This window comes from Phragmites australis, chromosome 4, assembly GCF_958298935.1.
Source record: "Phragmites australis chromosome 4, lpPhrAust1.1, whole genome shotgun sequence".
Classification (NCBI taxonomy): Eukaryota; Viridiplantae; Streptophyta; class Magnoliopsida; order Poales; family Poaceae; genus Phragmites; species Phragmites australis.
Window position 1 is genome coordinate 1050334 of NC_084924.1, and position 19090 is coordinate 1069423.

Consider the following 19090-nt stretch of genomic DNA (forward strand, 5'->3'; position numbering starts at 1 on the left):
GCGAGGAAGGCAAGTCGAGACTAGAAGAGGAGAGGGAGGGAAAGGTGACCTGACAAGTAGTTCTAACTTCCAACTGGCTAGTTTTTTCTCTCCTTTTTTGAGACCACACTGGACAGAAAATTGGAAAACATACAAGTGCCCCAAGCCAGTCCGAATGCAATTTGTAACCTTGATATACTTTGTCGTCAACATTCCGACATACCACCTCACAAATTTTCTTTTGGTACAATAGTAGACTCAAACAGGTCGGAAGAAGGAACATCTGACATCACGGATAGTTGAAGGGGAAACAGTAAAAGGAAAAAACTGTGATGCAGAATGTCTGGGCCACAATTTAAGTTAGTGTTTGGTTGAAGATCGAGGTGGGATGAAATATTTCTATTCATATATTTGATGATAGAATAATTCTATTATATAGATGTTTGTTTTGTAAATAGGATGAAACAAGTTCATTTTAGTATCTAGAACGCACCATTAGTATTACGTTCAAAATGAAACAGCTGCATTCCACCATTTTTTTAAACAACTCAGTTCCGAATCTCTGAAAAATATTCCTGAATTCTAAATCATTTCATCATGTCGCTCTCTATCAAACAACTAAAAACAAAATGAATCCACTCCATCCTATCCCGTCTCACAAACTAAATACTACCTAAGAGATCAAAAATAGAGGATCGAATCATTAAAGTTACGAGCATACCCCATCTACCGGCTCAATACCATTTGATCATACAAATCTCGAAGAGAGGACGCTGCTGATCACCGGTAGGTCACCAACTCCGTTACGAGTAGAACACTAGAACAAGTATACACGTGGTCCACTGTCAAATAAAGTTACTAGTACATGGCTCGGGCTGCAAAAGTTCTCCACACTCCGGATGTACAAAAGTGGAGCATTATGGCATTTACAACCACGACAGCTGGGGCACTTCAACTCAACAGCAGCACAACCTTGTTAAGGCATCAAGCAACGCTCTGACCTGAAGTATTTTTCTCCGCCTCCTCAACTTGATCCAGGGAATGGTCAATGGTATCCATGTAGTGGTTAGCCTGTACGAAGATTATATCAGCAACGAAGCTAACAAAAAGAACCTTATTGATAATATTAGAAAATAGGCTTCTAGTTAAAACATACCGCCTCAAAAATTACTACAAATTTGGCATAAATTTCGTCTTGTTTTCTTCTGGCAGCAACACCTGCGGATTCAACTTGGGAGCATAAATCAGCATCCTGCGTGTTGACAGATAGGAAAACAATGTCAGCAATTCCGAAAGAGGAACGTACAATAAAGAGATAGGATGACAAAAATCTACAGGCTCTAGCAATCAAATAGATGCATAGCCTGTGTTTCTGGATCTATAAAGCCAACAGGTATTAAATCACCCTCCAAGGAATCACCAGATGCAACAGCTCATGCAACGTATTCCAAAAGGATTTTATCTTCACCAGCCGAAAATTCAGGATAAAAGCATCACCTTTGCAATCTTTTCCGCTACTTTCTTTTCTCTATCTTCAAGGCACTGAAGTTTCCCTTCAACTTCAGATTTCAAAGTAGCCATCTTCCGATTATTATATGCAATTCTTTCATCCCTTTCTTTCTCTTTTGCCTTGAGACGTTGCTCGGTTTCATGTACTAGTTGGAAGAAATTCATGCACAGTAATGTGATAATATTTGAAATAAGAACTGACTGAATAGTAATTGAGTGGTACAACAAACGATACATTCAAAATCACAACCTTTAGCTTGCCATTCAGCAGTTTTGACACCAAGGGTCTTCATTTCCACAGTTCCATCACTAATCTTAGCGTTGAGTGCTTTAACTTCCTTCTCAGCAGTTTTGGCAGCAGTGGTCTAGTAGGTACAATAAACAAAACAGTTAGTGCAGTCTCATTGTTAGACCAATTTAACTTAAGCATGCAATCAGCTCGCAGCTATTCATACTTGTTCCTGTAGAGAAGAGATCTTAGAGGAATGCCTCGACAGTTTCTCACTAGCCTGCAAAATGGAGGTACTTAGTATGCAACTACATAAATGGACTATACAGGACTAAGATATCACAAGGAACAACAGTGAATGATTTTTGTGCTGTGAGCAAGGTCCAACAGCATTAGTAAGATTTTTTTTTTAATCCAAAGTTGTGTAGAGAACTAAATGGGAACTCAAGAGTACTAGAAAAAACTGTTTTTTCTGGAATTTCATAACAAGCGTAAGATGTTGCACCAATTGACATCAAGAAGCATAACAATAGAACAAGAGTACCTTTGTATACATCTCAAGGATATTGATTTTCTCCTGGACATTTTGCATTGCCATCTTCTCTAAGTTCTTTAACTCAGCACGAGCTGCTTTCTTCTCCTCAAGGGCCCTCTTTGATACAAAATAAAGAAATTCAACGAAAAACAGCATATACCGATAAAAATTTTCAGTTTCGTACTTAACTTTGTGCCTGCAACCAAAAAAAATGAAAAAAGGAAGAGGAAAGGTCGTACCTGAAGCTTTTCTGGAGACTGAACAACTTTGGACAATAGCTTGGAATTTTCTTGCGTCTGTTTCATCAACTCAAAATCGGCTTGGGAGATCTGCAACAAGAAAAATACAAGCAGTGAATGCAACATTATGAAGTATTGCTTTATAGAATATCAAAATTCTGGTTTAATTTTTACAAGGGCAATTTCAGACGGTCAATTTCCGCATCCACAAAGTACAGCTGATGCAGCTGAATACCAATTTGTTAGGAATAAATGGCCAAAAAAGTTATATCTTCCAATTACACTGAAAGATCACTTTCCAGAACAGATTTCCAGAGCTCCAGGACCTGGTTGGCCTGGGACACCTATAACCTACAGAAAGTGGAGCTACGATGTTATGGCTTCCGGTAGTCATGAAGCCAGAGCAAGAGGGGTGTCTTGCCTAATAGCTCCAGCTTCTCCACTTAGCCTAATACCACCCCCAATACTGTCCATGTTGTAGTTGTAGGCATAGACTTACTAACATGCTAGGATGCAGGTGAAACTTGCTCTCAACTAGGACTTTTCATATGCTAATAACATAACATGATGGACTCTGGAGCAATAACTGTTGGCTAACCCGGCGAGCTGACGTCAGCTCCCGACGTCAGCGATCACCTGGATGCACTCAGAACACACGCGAGCACCTGGAACTCAAGAACTTTTGCGCTGCAAATACTTGCTGCTTTTCTGTTGTATATTACGGAATATAAAGGATTCTCTAGCTCCTAAACATGGCAGGTCATGCGCGTCATGCCGCTCAAGCCGGACGTGCCATCCCACGCCCACGATCACGCCGCGCATTACTCCCTGACGACCCGGACGCGCCCCGCATGAACACGCATGCGTCAAGCTCTACAAATGCGCTGAACTGTAAATCAGCCAGCTCAAACAACTCTAAACAAGGAAACAAATGACAGCACAGGATTATAGACGACAATAACTAGAATATTAAAGCCTTCCAGTTTCATGTATAACAATTGATTGACAGAGGTTGTCAGCAATGCCCCACGCAATCTAGTGGGTAGTAAGAAACTACTCAGCGTCCTAATCAGCGTAGCAAGCTAGAAGTGAGAAGTTTACTGACAGAAGCCAAAACAATTTGGTTGCTAACATGTTGTTTAAAGTTGACACATATACCAATACCAATGCCAACGCCACATACAAAACATATCTTTGTGATCCTCCGTTGTGCATCAATCACACAAAACCTAAGCACAACAGACTTTTGGCTCCTAACATATCTGGAACAGCCTAAGCACCATCGAAAGGAAGAAAAAGCAACACAAGATAGCAATCAATACCTTGCTGAGGATCTCCTCTTTTTTGTCGTCTATGGCTTTGGCTTTTCCTCGCAGTGCCTTCTGCTGCCTGTTGTATTCCTGAATCTTCTGCTTGAGGCCATTGACCTCCGCCTCCAGCTGCTGGACCGTGGGCTCCTCCATCTGCTCCTTGCGCTCATGATCTTCAATCGTCTTCTGATACTGCACGAGGGGAAAATACCCCAGCAAATGAAAACAGAAAGAGGAACATTAACCGTCTCTTCACCCAAGCATTTCCCAGAGCACAAAGGAGACACCGAACAAGGATCACCACCAGACCTCGGCGATCCTGGCCTTGAGCTCCATTTGACGTTCATCGTAGTTGGGGAACTCGTCGACGATGGGCTCCAGGAGGTTGAGCTTATCCTGCCTGAAGTGGAGGTAGTTGATGATGGCGCTGAGCACGAGGACGACTCGGCGCTGGTCGGGGTGGAGGAGGTCGCGGAGCGTGAAGCTCCGGAACTGGATGGACCCGAGGAATTCCCGCGCCCTCTGGTAGAGGCGCATCACCTGTAGGGCACCGAGGTGGTACTCCGGGTTGTCGAGCGCCCCCAGCGCCTCGAACCCTAGCTGCTGGTCGAGGTCGTCGCTGCAAAATCCCCACCCAAAGGTCGAATCCAGGTCACATCCAGAGTGGAGAGCGAGGGGAAGCGACGTACCCGGCGATGTTGGTGAGGAAGAGCGAGAGGACGGCCGAGAGGAGGTTGGGCTGGGGGCTGGCGATGTCCTCGGCGCGGAGGTTGGCCCTGGGCGCGATGCCGTAGCTGTGCAGCGCCTCCGCGATCTCCGCCGCCGTCATCTCGGGGAACGAGAAGTTGGACGCCATCGAATCGAGCGATGCCGGCGTCGACCGCTCCGCCCCCTTCCACTGCTCCGCGGCGGCGTTTGGTTTTTTCCTTTTCCCGCCCGTGGAAATGGAAATGGAAAATGGAATCCGGACGCGGCCAGGGCTAAGCTGGCGTTCATGGAGTTGGGCCCCCGGCTCACCGCACGGAGCATCTCTCGGCGTCGTCACGGCCGGCACGTCGGCCGAACGAACGGAAGGCCCACCTGCCTATTCCCGTCCGGCGGGCCGACCTCGCATATGAATTATGATATGGAGTTTTTTTGCTTTTTATTTTTAAAATCTTAAAATTGTAAATATATACATCTATTATGAAATTTTATAAATATACACTATTATTGTCCGTTAAAAATGCGATAATCACTCTTCTAATAGGCAACAAGTCTATGGCCTGCCACGGTGAACAGGCCTCGGAACCTGTTGCCTATTGAAAAGCATCGCTCCTACCTCGGAACAAAAACATACTCTGAGATGAGTATGGAAAAACATTAACATAAAACGCCGAGGAGAGCTTTGTCCGAACAGGAATGATCTAAAGCCAGTCTCTTCTCTATGTATGGGTAAAGGGATCAGACCATGGGGTTGTGCTATTTTACGGGCGCGCATTAGTACAATAACTCGTAACTTTTCTTTTTTAGAAATTTTTTTCCTCCGCAACTTTCTTTTTTAGAAAGTTTTTCAAAAAAATTATCAAAATAAGATTTTAAAAAAATTAAAACGAAAATATTTGAGAAAAAAATTAATGAGAAAAGTTGCTAAAAAAATTATTCGAAAAAGTTTTCAAAAACTTTTTTTCCAAAATTGGAAAGTGGTGACATGTGAGGGAGCAGCGCTTTAGGTCATCTCCAACTATATTTTTTTTTATTTCCTTCTCGATTCCCTTATCTGTTCTTATTTTCTTTATTTTCTCTAATTTTCAACCGTTTTACTTTAAAAAAATCGTTAAAAAAATAAAAAAATCCTGTCTTGAAAGAAATAACTTTAAAAATTATTTTAAGAAAAACCGTAAAAACAAATCGTTAAGGAAACGAAAATCTTTTACAACGATATTTTCTCACCTAAAGGAAAGCCGTTAGCCATGCCTTATGGGGGCTGCTGGAACATCATCTGGACGGCAGAGCCAATCTCATCGGCGGGGCATCTTCCGTGGCGATGCTGGAATATTCGTATGCTACAGCCATCCAGACACACGAGGAAGAGCAATGCCCACGTCACGTTTGCTTTCTTCAAACTACCCGCATGCTGACTGACATCACCACTGCTGCACTGCATATCATCTAACCGTAGGACGCCTGTTTTACAACACCAGAAACATAATATTGTAGTAACACCAGATACACAAGAATGGCGCAGCATAGTTTATCAAAAAACAGAAGGGCATCGATTTCGAGGCAGGGATTACCATGACGCTGGCACGCATTTCCACAAACTTTTTTTCCTAACCGACCGGTCGGCTAGGATTCGGTTTAGATTTTTTTTGTAAAATCTCATCATATTATCTAAGAGAAAAAATATACATATATTATTATAAAAAAAATAAAAAAACCAAATACTATAAAATTTGCTTCCATTCCGAGTCGGCTACGCTCCAGCTCCGGTCTCCTCTTCGAGGCCTCCACTCTTCGATCGTTATAAATTTCCCTCCGAATCCTGCTCCATTCCGCCGTCCGCCCCCACCCACCGATCTGTCGCTCACTCTCGTCCCCGACCCCGAAGGCGAGGGAGAAGAACGCAGCAATGGGCTGGGGCTCATTGCTGCTGCTGCTTGCGGCGGCGGCGGCGGTCGTGGCCGAGCCGGGGTCGATGCTATCCAGGCCGGCGCGGCCGGTGACGGTGCCGCTCGGGGACAGGGGCCACGCCGTGGACCTGCCGGACACGGACCCCCGGGTGCAGCGCCGCGTCACGGGCTGGGCCCCCGAGCAGATCGCCGTCGCGCTCTCCGCCGCGCCCACCTCCGCCTGGGTCTCCTGGGTCACAGGTATCCCCCCAAAAAATCATTTCTTTCGCTAATTCTTGGAAACGACCAGCTTGGCATGGGCTTCGGTCGGGGGGCGGTTCTTGATGGCTGCTGATTATGCAGGGGAGTTCCAGATGGGCGGCGCCGTCAAGCCACTGGACCCCAGGACGGTGCGCAGCGTCGTGCGCTACGGACTCGCCGCCGATTCCCTAGTCCACGAGGCCGCCGGCGAGTCGCTCATATACAGCCAGCTTTACCCATTCGAGGGCCTCCAGAACTACACCTCGGGCATCATCCACCACGTCCGCCTCCAAGGTTCCCCATTGCAAAATTTGCATTTTTTTTAAGCAAATTTGACGACTGAATCTCTCATCATTATCCTGTTTTTGTGCGTTCTGTCGATCCAGGACTCCGGCCTGGGACGAAGTACTACTACCAGTGCGGCGACCCGGCCATCCCCGACGCCATGAGCGACGTCCACGCGTTCCGAACGATGCCGGCCGTTGGGCCGAAGAGCTACCCGGGGAGGATCGCCGTGGTCGGGGACCTTGGCCTCACGTACAACACCACCTCGACGATCGACCACATGGCGAGCAACCAGCCCGACCTGGTTGTCCTAGTTGGCGACGTCAGCTACGCCAACCTGTACCTCACCAACGGCACCGGAACAGATTGCTACTCCTGCTCCTTCGCCAAGTCGACGCCCATCCATGAGACCTACCAGCCGCGCTGGGACTACTGGGGAAGGTAGGAAGTTAACCAAGAATGAGGCACTTGAGCTGTCTGAAACTCTGAACAATTGTTCAGAACAATTATTCAGAGTTTGTTCCGAATGCTTAGAGTGGATTCAGAGTCGAGAACCTAATGATTGTTGCGCAGGTACATGGAGCCCGTGACATCGAGCATTCCGATGATGGTGGTCGAGGGGAACCATGAGATCGAGCCACAGATTCACAACAAGACGTTTTCATCTTACAGCGCGAGGTTTGCGTTCCCGTCGGAGGAGAGCGGATCCTTCTCTCCGTTTTACTACTCTTTTGACGTCGGCGGCATCCATTTCGTCATGCTTGCGGCGTATGTTGACTACAAGAAATCAGGTCAAGCTTCACCATCTGATAGGAACAATTGTTAACTCATAAGTAAAGAGGAATTTAGTTAGGATATCATAGAGAAAAAAAAACTCAGTAATTAAAGAGAGCATTCCACTGTTCAAAACTCTTGCTTCTTATTTATGAATACTGTCAATCTCCATGTCAATCATTGTTTCCACAATTCCACCTATATATTGCAAGAAAGACATGAACTTATTTCTTTTGAAACCAAGAAGGACATGTACTTACACACAAAAACTTCAGGAGAGCAATACAGATGGTTGGAGAAAGACTTGGCAAAGGTGGACAGGTCAGTGACCCCATGGCTGATAGCCGGTTGGCACGCACCCTGGTACAGCACCTACAAGGCTCACTACAGGGAAGCCGAGTGCATGAGGGTGGAGATGGAGGAGCTCCTCTACTCCTACGGCGTCGAAGTCGTCTTCACCGGCCATGTAAGCCTCGCCATGCCGGCTCTTACACTGACACAAGTGCACGATGGTCTCGCACTCTTGGCTGAAAACTTCACTTGTCTGAACTAAAATCTGCCATATGTAGTGTCATGATCTCTGAACTCTTTTCTGAAAACTTCACTTGTCTGAAGTTCTGAACAATGTTTGGTCGTCAGGTTCATGCGTACGAGCGATCAAACCGGGTGTTCAACTACACGCTGGACCCGTGCGGGCCCGTGCACATCTCGGTCGGCGACGGCGGGAACCGCGAGAAGATGGCGACGAGCCACGCCGACGAGCCGGGCCACTGCCCGGACCCGCTGTCGACGCCGGACCCCTTTATGGGCGGTTTCTGCGCCTTCAACTTCACGTCGGGGCCGGCCGCCGGCAGGTTCTGCTGGGACCGGCAGCCGGAGTACAGCGCCTACAGGGAGAGCAGCTTCGGCCACGGCATTCTCGAGGTACTTTAATTACTCTTCAGCTGTCTGCTCATTTTGGCATGATGGAATGGAAATCTTTTTCGCAGGTGAAGAACGAGACGCATGCACTGTGGAGATGGCACCGGAACCAGGATCTGTACGCCAGCGTTGGGGACGAGATTTACATTGTCCGTGAGCCGGATAAATGCCTGATCAGGTCGAGCATTTTGGCCTACTGATTAGTTGGTTAGTTACCAAATTAAGTTAGCATTCAGATATCGGGATTGTTACAAGAGGGAAGCTGACCTTACAGATCAAAGGACATTACAAATCATCACGTTGTACTTGTACTCCCCAACGGTAGTACTCCCACAGTAGTGTCTATCTCCAGTGCCGACATGAAGTTGAATAAGTAATATTTTGTGCCTGCTCTAGTGTGCAATGCAATATCTCTACCTGCACATGCTAGATTGTTGACTCCCAAATCTTATTCTCCTGGCGTGAAAACATGCTGCGTTAGCGTAGCGTAGACCTCACCAATGGAGCCAGGTTATTTTGGGCCACATTTCCTTGGGTCATTACTATCCTACACATCATCAGTCTAATCACCTCACCTCCTTTCGGTTCGACTTGTCGTCTCGTTTCTCGCCAAACCAGTGCAGCGCAGCGACATCTAGCGAGCATGGCTCATCGCCTTACCGGCAGCGGCTCTCCCTCCGAGTAGTGAAGCTAGAACGAAATAGAGGAAGGTGTAACCCACAAGATTAGATTGAGTAGGTGCAAGGGTTTAAGTTGAGGGGTGCGTTAAAAGTAAAATTATGAGTTTAGCTGTGATTTCTGTTTTTTAGGTGCCGCACCCTCTTCCTTCCAAGTAGTTTTGCCCATGCTCCCTTTTTGTCGCTCTGCTCATGGTTCGTCGTCGTCCTGGCAGCAACTCTCCTTCCGTCCACCTCACTGGGTAGTCTCCTACTATTTAAAGTTGGTCAACTCAACTGTATCTACTAAGTCGACATGAGACCCGTTATTATAGATATAGTTCAATCATAACATGTCTCGTTAGATTAGGCCATATTGAGACTATAGTCCGATCGGACTATACCGCCCTGCCTTTAAATGGGTCGTGGCTGGACAAAGACTCAGCACGCCTGCTTGGCTAATGGGTCTAACGGGCTTGTGCCTAAATGGGTTCGAGCTAATGTAGTATCGGACGATCTATTTGATCAGGTCTGCTATTACTCACATCAGGCTTTGTGTCTCATTAGCATCGTCCGCTAATTTTAGTTTATTTTGGAACCCGTGTGTTCGTCTTGGTTTTAATAGTTTCACTGAAGATAAGTGTGGGTTTGGTTGTCATGTGAGGTGCGCATTTCGTTTCCTGTACTGAAGTCTTGCTTTTACATGGGTTTATTTATTGGGAGAATTGGTACTTCTGGGGTGCGTTGTCATGGAAGGTTGTTTTGCTGAGTGGCGGAGTGTTGATAGTCTGTTTGCGGAATTGCTCTGTAGCTGTTCTTAGCATAGCTACCAAAAGACTACAAATTTGTAGATTTACTGTTCCTAGAATGAATTTTTTATTGTAACCCAAAAAGGTAACGAGGAATTTGGCTTTAGAATATGGCTTAAACTACGCCAGTAACTTCAGATTCTGCTGAAGCTATGACTACCGTTCCAAGCTCATGTTTTGGATACTGACATATTTTTTAATGGATAATTTTGACAACTACTCCTTCTGATTGTAAATATAGTTCGTTTTAGACTTGTGTACAAGGATTAAGAAAGTAGATCAAATGATTTTGTTGCCCTTTATTTATTCTGTATTGGAAAAGATAACTTATTCATTTGTGAGAGTGGTAATATTTATTAAACAAGGGCAAGACGGGAACAAAAGAGAAAAAAAAATGCATATAAGTTCGAGAATAACTTATATTTAGAGAATAGTTGAGGAGGCTAAAACGATCTACATTTACAATTATAGAGAATATTTTTTAAATATGTGTATATAATAAAAATATAAAATTATGAAAGTATTTTTTAAAATAAATCTACTCATATGATTTCTATATTTCTCAGATAAATATTTTTAAAGTTTGGCCGAATACAATACAGAACGTCAAGTATTTATAACTAGAAGGAGTACTAAATATATTAGTTTGAACATGTTTGATAAAACTCTAGCTCTAAAATTTTTTATACTGGTTCTCTATAGTTTAAAAAGAATATTTTTAATCGAGACATCTTATTTTTATTTTAAAAAATTAATATTTAAATCACTTTATTTTATCTAAAACCTATATAGATTTCGGAGCTAGAAATGTGTCATTCATATAAAAAATCTCGGTCTAGCCGCTCTCCACTTATTATTATCCTATTTATATGTATCTCGGCGGCGCTCTCGGGCTTCTACGGCTTCTGCCTTCCGCACGCGTCGCCCATCCACCGTTAGAGATCGCCGGGACGAGGCGAGGCCAGCCATGGCGGCGCCCTTCGTCTACCGCAGCTCCTCCGTCGCAACAGTACGTCAGACACTCCCCTTGTACCCCCTGATGCTGATCGAGAGAGAGAGACTGTGTGTGTTTCTGATGTTTTTCTCCCTCACCGCGGGGGCGGTTGTCGCTCCGCCGGCCACCTCTGGCGGGCGCCTCCCCGGGTGGTAGATCCGCCCCTGTGTATGTCCATGTACAGTATCTTCTATTTGTTCAGTCTCGTTTTTTTCTTTTACCGTATAATGTTTACTCATGCTCATTGTCCTTTGTACTGAAACTTTTATATTAGATGCTTTCTAGTTCTCTGCCAGAACAGACCATAACTAGAATATGAATATCTACTTTGGAATATTTGCCTGTTGACAACTAAACCATATGTTCAGTCGAGTTATTTTTATTCTATGTGACGATACGAAGTTTCTTTCCTCCTAGGAATCTCCCAGACAACACGCTGTTGTACAATGTTGCACTTCATCGAACACGCCAAGAATATCCGATACTAAAGTTTCACCAGCTGGTCTTCAGTAGACAAGGAGGTACCGCCCCTCTGGTTCACGCACTGCAAGCAATTGAAGCAACTGCCAGTCAAGAAGTTTCCTGCTTTCACTTCCCAGGACACTATAGAGGAAAAGCTGCTCCATCTTCCTTGTCGAAACTTATTGGCTCGGGGGTATTTTTGCATGACTTACCCGAGCTACCTGAACTCGATGCTCTCTTCTCCCCAAAAGGTGTGATTTTAGATGCTCAAAGACGAGCAGCCGAACTGTTTGGATCATCTAAAACTTGGTTCCTTGTCAATGGAACTACCTGTGGAATCCAGGCCTCAGTGATGGCTACCTGTTGTCCCGGTGATTACCTCGTTGTACCACGTAACTGACACATTTCAGTGATCTCTACACTGGTTTTGTCCGGTGCAGTGCCGAAGTACATAATACCAGAGTATAATTCTGGGTGGGACATTGCTAGTGGTATCACCCTGTTACAGGTGGATAAAGCAGTAAAAGAGTTGGAGGATGGAAAGAGGATAGGCGCTGTTCTTGTTACTTCGCCAACCTACCATGGCGTATGCAGCAATGTGCAAGGTATTGTCAGTGTTTGTCACCCGCGAGGCATTCCTGTTATAGTTGATGAAACTCATGGTGCACATTTCAGGTTCCATGACAGTTTGCCAAGCACTGCAATTGAGCAAGGTGCTGACCTGGCTGTGCAGTCCACGCACAAGGTCCTGTGCTCCCTTACACAGTCCTCAATGCTTCACATGGCTGGAGATCTTGTGGATGTAGATAAAGTAAGCCAGTGCCTCCAAGTCCTCCAGAGCTCGAGCCCAAGTTACCTCCTACTGTCATCTTTGGATGCTGCAAGAGCTCAGTTGAGCGAGAATGCAAGCATATTTGATGAACCGTCAGCTATAGCATCAAAAACAAAAGACCAGCTGAGGATATTCCCAGGGATATCTGTTCTGGACTTGCCATGCTTTGCCTCTGATTTCCCTGCTATTGATCCATTGCGTATCACACTCAGTGCTTCAGATCTACTTTTATCAGGATACGAAACCGATGACATTTTATGTGAAGATCATCAAATCATATCTGAGCTTGTTGGCACACGTGCAGTGACATTTGCAGTCAACTTAGGAACCAGATTGCAAGATGTCCAGAAGCTTGTAAAGTGTGCAGAGCATCTATCAGAAAAGTATTTCTTCGCAAATAGCTCTAAACTAATAAAGCAAAATCATGTTTGTAGCCCATTAGAGAAGATCTCTGTGCATCTGACTCCAAGAGAAGCCTTCTTTATAAAGAAGAGGAGAGTGAGCATTGAGGACAGCCTAGGCGCTATTTGTGGTGAGCTAATCTGCCCTTACCCACCGGGTATCCCAGTGCTGATCCCAGAAGAGGTAGTTACAAATGATTCACTGTCTTACTTAATGAATGTCAGATACCATGGCATCACAATCAGTGGAGCAGCCGATGCCGAGCTCAATTCCATTCTGGTATGCATCGTGTGATGATTGTTCTGTTGTTTCAAGAGACTATGTTGCAGAGATACTGTAGGAGATCAGAATTATAGTTTAGGCCAAGTCCAGAGCACAATCGGCTCTGTTTGATGGATATGAACAATAGCTGTGTAAAACAAATGGCTAACCACTTGGGCCAAATAATTAGGTTGCATTTCGTCTTGGGAGAAGTAAGAGTTGTCAAGCTGCAATATACGCCAAAGTATGAATAGGGTCTATGGTATGGCATGTGATCTCTTGCGAGTTTGAAGTATGAAGCATGAACTGCTGAAGAGGCAACCTTTTCATCTGACGTGCCTTGGAATGTAATAATATCCTGCTTTTTCTGTATCTCTCTCTTCAAGAAAACAATTAAATTGGCTAGTAACAGTTGCTGTTTGTTCCTTACTTCCTTTTCTTTTCAGTTTTCCTCTTTGGTTCTCTTCAGAATGGAAGGCTCAGTCTGAAATGACTGTAAGCTCAAGCATCAGATTTGCAAGTTTGTACACCTTCATGGCTCTCCAGGAGGGCTGCTCTAGCAAGTACTCTCTAGCTGCTCTTGTAAGTTTATCCATCAACCCAAGAATTCACGAATATTCCACGAGTTGTACAAAAATATAGGCATGTACTGCATCATTGTAATCACAACCTTTTTTATTTTGTAGAACAAGTACTCCTACTCTCTATAAGAAATTAACAACGCTTACAAATTAAGGCCTCCATCCAAACCCTGGAAAGTAAAACAGGCAATAATAGTAGCAGATCTGGTTCCAAGAATTATTTAAAGCTTCATGCCCTATACATTGCTATCAACAACCATGAAGTAATGTGATGATGATGCAATTAGGTTGTCACGGACTGGCTTTTTGTGTTTGTCCATAACAAAGTTCACCATAAACGATAAGGGCTTGAGAGCTAACCCTCTGCCCCCACTGTGCTATTTGTTTCCTTCCCATTTAATTAAGCTCATAAAAACAACATTTGACCAATCACTCTCACTTAATCCAATCCTGTTAGGCTGTTATGATAAACAACCATACAGTTATGTGTGTACGGTGAACCTTAAGATTCCCACTGACAAAACAGCTCAGGGGATGACAGGTGGGGTCATATTCCTCCACATAAGGCATAAGCAGATAAATGAATGGTTTCTGGTTGGGTGCTACTGCCAGTATGTGACGTGGAAACACTATAGAAAAAGATGCATCGATATAGTTTTGTTTTTAATTGTTTTTGTAAATCATGTCTATTACTACAACTGAGTAATCTTCTTTTAAAGATTTTAGAAAAAGAACAACATATTCTAAAAATGTAGACAAATCACACTACCTTAACTATTACTCTTAGCACAGAAAACAACGAAGCATCGGATCGAAAAATCTGTTTCGTTGCATGGATTTATCAAGAATCTCTGAAGTGCGCTAATTTGTCCGAAACCTGAAATGGAATTGAATTCCTAAACATAAGCTATTAGCTGTAGAGAGGCACGTACCGACAGTTTGCACTTAAAAAAAACAGTTGCATCTTGTTAATCCATCGCTGGTGAGACTAATTAATAAATTAATTAACGAGAATTCACAATTGCTATGATTCCCCCCTGCTGAGCTACCATCCGTTGGTCGTGGGACGCTACTAATATCTTGATTCGACGAACACTATTAGCTCTAAGCCATAAGCAGCTTTTTTTTCAATTAATATGGTAATTTCTAGTTTTTAACAGCTTATGTATTGTCTTTTTTAACTCTGTTTTACTAAGATAATAGACAGATTAGAGAGTGCAAACTAATCTATTTTGCACAGTTGAAACTTATGGGTTTTTGCTGAAAAACTATTTTTTTAAAAAGCTGCTTATGACTTCTGAGAAAAATTGTTAGCTTATAATCTTATAGCCTTAATTTTTAGTCTCCCAGCACACAACTTTTCAGAAAAAACCACTCTCAACCAGCTTATCAGCTTTTAATTCATTTCATCAGAAACTAGCTTATCAGCTTTTCAAAAGTTAGCATAAACTCAGACTGTTTGGCACAACTTATGATTTTTGAGAAGCAAAATCTGTTGGTAAGCTATGCCACACGTGACCTAAATCAAAGAGTCCATATCAAATATAATTAATAAATATCTAAATTTGGAATGAAAATTATGAAAAAATAGTAGTTTGATTTTCATACAAATTGGGAAGCAAAATACTTAAATAAAGAGTCCATGTAAAATATAATTAATTAATAACTAAAATTTGGATTAAAAAATAATGAAAAATTAGTAGTTGATCTCGATATGGATTGAAAAGCAAAATATATCAAAATAAAGAGTCATGTAACATACAGTTCATAATAGTTAAATTAGGATTAACAATATAAAAAGAAAGGGTTCATATCAAATACAATTTTAGAAATAAAATAAAATAAAAAATAAAAAAGTTAGTAACATAATTTTTATATAAATTTAGAAGCACCGTGCAACTCAAAACCATCGCGCCAAGCAGACATTAGGCAAGGCACAACACACATACTACAGATAATAGAAGCGATGACTCTAGCACCGACAAAGTAACATCAATAACTTCATGGTTGGACTAATAATACGTGTTTAAAAACATAGGATTGGCTCGACAGGGGAAGAGATTGGCATCGTTATTATCAGGATTGGACTAATAATACGTGTTTAAAAACATAAGCTATTAGCTATAGGAAGGCACGTACTATTTAGGGATGTGTTTTTTAAGCTGTCACCTTGAGTTTAGGGATTTCATTTCTAATACTTTTCCTCATTAGCGATGTGTTTTTTAAGCTGAGTTTCCTCATTAGCGATGTGTTTTTTAAGCTGAGTACTAATACTACAGTGGTCTATTGCCAATTGTCATTTTCTTGACGTGATAAGCAACCAAAAAAAGGGGAGTTGCTTTACCCGTCACCATGTACGCGTGCATAAGTATCGGTGGTAGTCACCTTTTTTCTAGAATTGTTGCTACGTGTACCGGCCTTGCTTAAATAATCCTAACCCGTCTTAATGATTCTAATCACCGTACATTGTCCAGCTGACAGTCAGTATGCGTGTACGCATGAGCGCACTAACTAAAGTTGTTGAGCCAGCCAGCAAACACTTGAACGTACTACTGCAATCTTTCATAAAGCCAAAAAAAAAACTCGAAAGAAAATTTATTACTACCGTCACTACGAACATCACAACACTGATGGCATGTACTGCTGTTGCCTACCCGTGTTACCTAGATATCTTTATCTATTTTTTTTCAAAATTGACTACTCTGAATCTAAATTGAATTCCGACACCAGTATCCGTATACAGGCAACCCTGTTAACACCCGCAGAACATGCTAAGAATACTCAATCCCTCCTCTGCTCACATGCATAGCCAATTAGCCATGAGCTGGTTTTTTTGGGTCCAAATTAAAAGTAAAACACATATGACTCACGCGCACAACGCAAACATATATTCCAGCAAGCAGCATCACACCAGTGTTTGTTGGAGATATATGAGAACTCTCACAATCTATAGAGGTTTTGGCATATGCATATATACACAAATTGATATGCTTCTCATCTCAGGCTCACCAAAAGTTAAAAAAAAAAAACGAAGGCATGTAATTTTCAATGCAAATCATCGCCACCCATGTTAATATTTTACCACCACCATCACTCAGGCTAACTTGATTTCAAGTGTTGCGGTCAAGCTGAAGCATGCGCCGCCTGCTCCATGGCCATCTCGAGTTGCCGGAGGGAGAGGGAGGATGGCAGGGAGAAGGCGTTCACCATGCCCATGGCGCCGACCTTGTTCAGCCCGTGCCCGTCCCACCCGATGTGCCCCACGTGCTGCACGTCCGTCGGGTACCCTATCACCATCTCCCGCTCCTCTTCTTCGTCGTCGTCGTACACCGTGAACATCTGCGACAGGCTCTTCATCCCCTTGATCAGCCTCTGAACCCCTGCGGCGACGATTCCTGGTGACGCCGGCGTGGTCGCGGCCTTCGCCTTCATGGTCTCACCGCCACCTTCTGAACCTTTGGAATGTTACACCTTTGTCAGCATGAACATAATCGAGCGATCTATCATCTCCAGCTGGTCTTGATCATTGCCAAGAACTTACTCTGAGTTGTGTTGGTGGTGGCGGTGGTGGAGGAGGAGGACGACGAGGGGTCGTCGCTCTGTGTCTTCTTCTCGTGCGGGTCGGCGACGGAGACGGCGGACTGCGACATGCAGTCCATGGAGAAGGGGAAGACGGCGAAGCGGTCGCCGCTGCCTCGGCGGTCCTTCATGGGAGGCAGAGGTGGAGTAGCAGAGGCGCCGGCACGAAGGGGATTATGAATGGTAGAGGGTGAGAGGAGAGCAAGGAGTAAGGGAGAGGAGGAGGAGGGAAAGACAAAGAGACGCTGCACAAGTGGCCGACCTGCCTCTCTTGTTTATATGGCTGCAGATTAATGGATGCTGGGGTTGGGCTTGTGTTTTTGGCTTTGCTACCAAGAACGCATGATTGACGACAGTCGACAGTATATATGGAAAGAGGGGCCAGAAGGAAGAAGAAAATATGGGAAAGGGCAATGTTTGGTGCGAGAGAAAGACAGAAAGAAGTGCAGTGGTAGCTGCTGCTGGAGAGAGAGAGAGAGAGAGAGAGAGAGAGAGAGAGAGAGAGAGACTGGCATGACATGATATTCTCAATCTTGATCCAAATGATCTCCGTGTTATAGGGTAGGATCTGTTATGGTAGGTTTTATTTACGCACGAGCGATCCTAGAGATAAGATGAAAACATGTCAGAGAGATTACAACCATCAATCCTACCAAATTGCATTCTACGGTAACAGTAGTATCCTTTCGGATCATGCCTTTAACGCTTTGTACTTGGCATTAGGAATTCTTATTGCTGCTGCTGGGATATGATGATATGAACATGCCCTCTTAATTATCTGCATACGTAATCGAGTACCTCATTGTGTTCGACACTAGTCAACATATATAATTTCTGTCTAAACTATACACAGTAGCTGGAGCTCAGAGGACAGGGGCATTGACCACTTCCAAATGGAGTAAGAGGTGGATTTGCTTAATCGGTCCACTAATTAACTCTAGGCCGGTTTGACCGACCGACACAGAATCATTTGCTACTCCTTTCCCTTTGTGGTCTCTGCATCTTCATCTCGTGGTGCCTTGCTCACTTCTGTATATATACACACACACATTTTGATGGACAACACTGGGTATGCTTAAGTATCTTCCTAATGCATTGTTTCGATCGACGTGTCATGCTAATACTTATGGACTTGGGAGCTTAAGAAGTGTATCTTTTGAGTCATGATGCATGAATACCTGGCGTCCATGTTTATATTATCAGCTTAATTACGTAGGTAACATCCAGAGATGTAGGTTGTAGAATGAACCCTTCACAGTAGTTCCTAGTAAGATCAAGCAGGTGTAGAGAAAAGTGTCATGAAGTCACGAATCATCTGCTTTAGATTCCATTTCATAATCTTTCACGCTTCTATTTCATTTTTTTTTTTTTGGTACCGGATTTGGCTTGAGGTTCACGAGTCTCTTCTCCAATCCAACCACCTGCTTTCCAATTCCATTTGGTACGTATAAGAAAAGGAGGCAAAGGGAATGAGAAAGAGATTGCTCGCATCTACTTAAACCAAATCTAAGCAAGAAAAAGAGATGGAAAAATGGCCACGCGCATGAAACCTTTTTCTTTCAATCTTCAGTTTCATATTTCTATGGATTCGGCTGAGGTTCATAGGTCTCTTCTCCAACAACCTGCTTTCCATTTGCCCATAGAAAATGAAAGCAAAGGAATGAGAAAGAGATTGTTCGCATGAACTTAAACCAAATCTGATTGCACAAACCTATCAAGGAAAGTAAAAGGATTAGAAAAATGGCCACATGGACCCATTTTGTCCCCTTATTATTCTCACTTGCCTTTAGGACCAAGCCAGTATCAGGGCAAGGCAAAAAGCTCTCACACGCACTCTCATGTATGCATCCACTGGAGCCGTGCACGCTAGATCTATCGATG

At 43.7% G+C, this 19090-nt stretch overlaps 3 protein-coding genes and 1 pseudogene across 3 annotated transcripts; 2 read left to right on the top strand and 2 right to left on the bottom strand.

The window, feature by feature from the left end:
* Nucleotides 1–653: 653 nt before the first annotated feature.
* Nucleotides 654–4776, bottom strand: LOC133915016 (kinetochore protein NUF2 homolog). Its single transcript, XM_062358007.1, has 10 exons — nucleotides 4491–4776; nucleotides 4111–4420; nucleotides 3814–3993; nucleotides 2492–2581; nucleotides 2262–2369; nucleotides 1944–1997; nucleotides 1739–1853; nucleotides 1477–1634; nucleotides 1136–1231; nucleotides 654–1050 (listed from the first exon to the last, which is right to left on the bottom strand). Exons 1-10 carry the CDS (start codon nucleotides 4655–4657, stop codon nucleotides 964–966), a joined length of 1365 nt encoding a protein of 454 aa, XP_062213991.1. The 5' UTR covers nucleotides 4658–4776; the 3' UTR covers nucleotides 654–963.
* Nucleotides 4777–6270: 1494 nt separating this feature from the next.
* Nucleotides 6271–9021, top strand: LOC133915015 (purple acid phosphatase 15). The gene is made up of 7 exons (XM_062358006.1): nucleotides 6271–6653; nucleotides 6756–6947; nucleotides 7040–7379; nucleotides 7512–7729; nucleotides 7988–8178; nucleotides 8352–8636; nucleotides 8702–9021. The coding sequence occupies exons 1-7, from the start codon at nucleotides 6413–6415 to the stop codon at nucleotides 8831–8833; spliced, it is 1599 nt and encodes a 532-aa protein (XP_062213990.1). The 5' UTR covers nucleotides 6271–6412; the 3' UTR covers nucleotides 8834–9021.
* A 2044-nt stretch (nucleotides 9022–11065) lies between these two features.
* LOC133913980 (uncharacterized) lies at nucleotides 11066–13082 on the top strand (annotated as a pseudogene).
* Nucleotides 13083–16654: 3572 nt separating this feature from the next.
* LOC133914052 (CRIB domain-containing protein RIC4-like) lies at nucleotides 16655–17664 on the bottom strand. Its single transcript, XM_062357210.1, has 2 exons — nucleotides 17172–17664; nucleotides 16655–17085 (listed from the first exon to the last, which is right to left on the bottom strand). The coding sequence occupies exons 1-2, from the start codon at nucleotides 17338–17340 to the stop codon at nucleotides 16754–16756; spliced, it is 501 nt and encodes a 166-aa protein (XP_062213194.1). The 5' UTR covers nucleotides 17341–17664; the 3' UTR covers nucleotides 16655–16753.
* Nucleotides 17665–19090: the final 1426 nt, after the last annotated feature.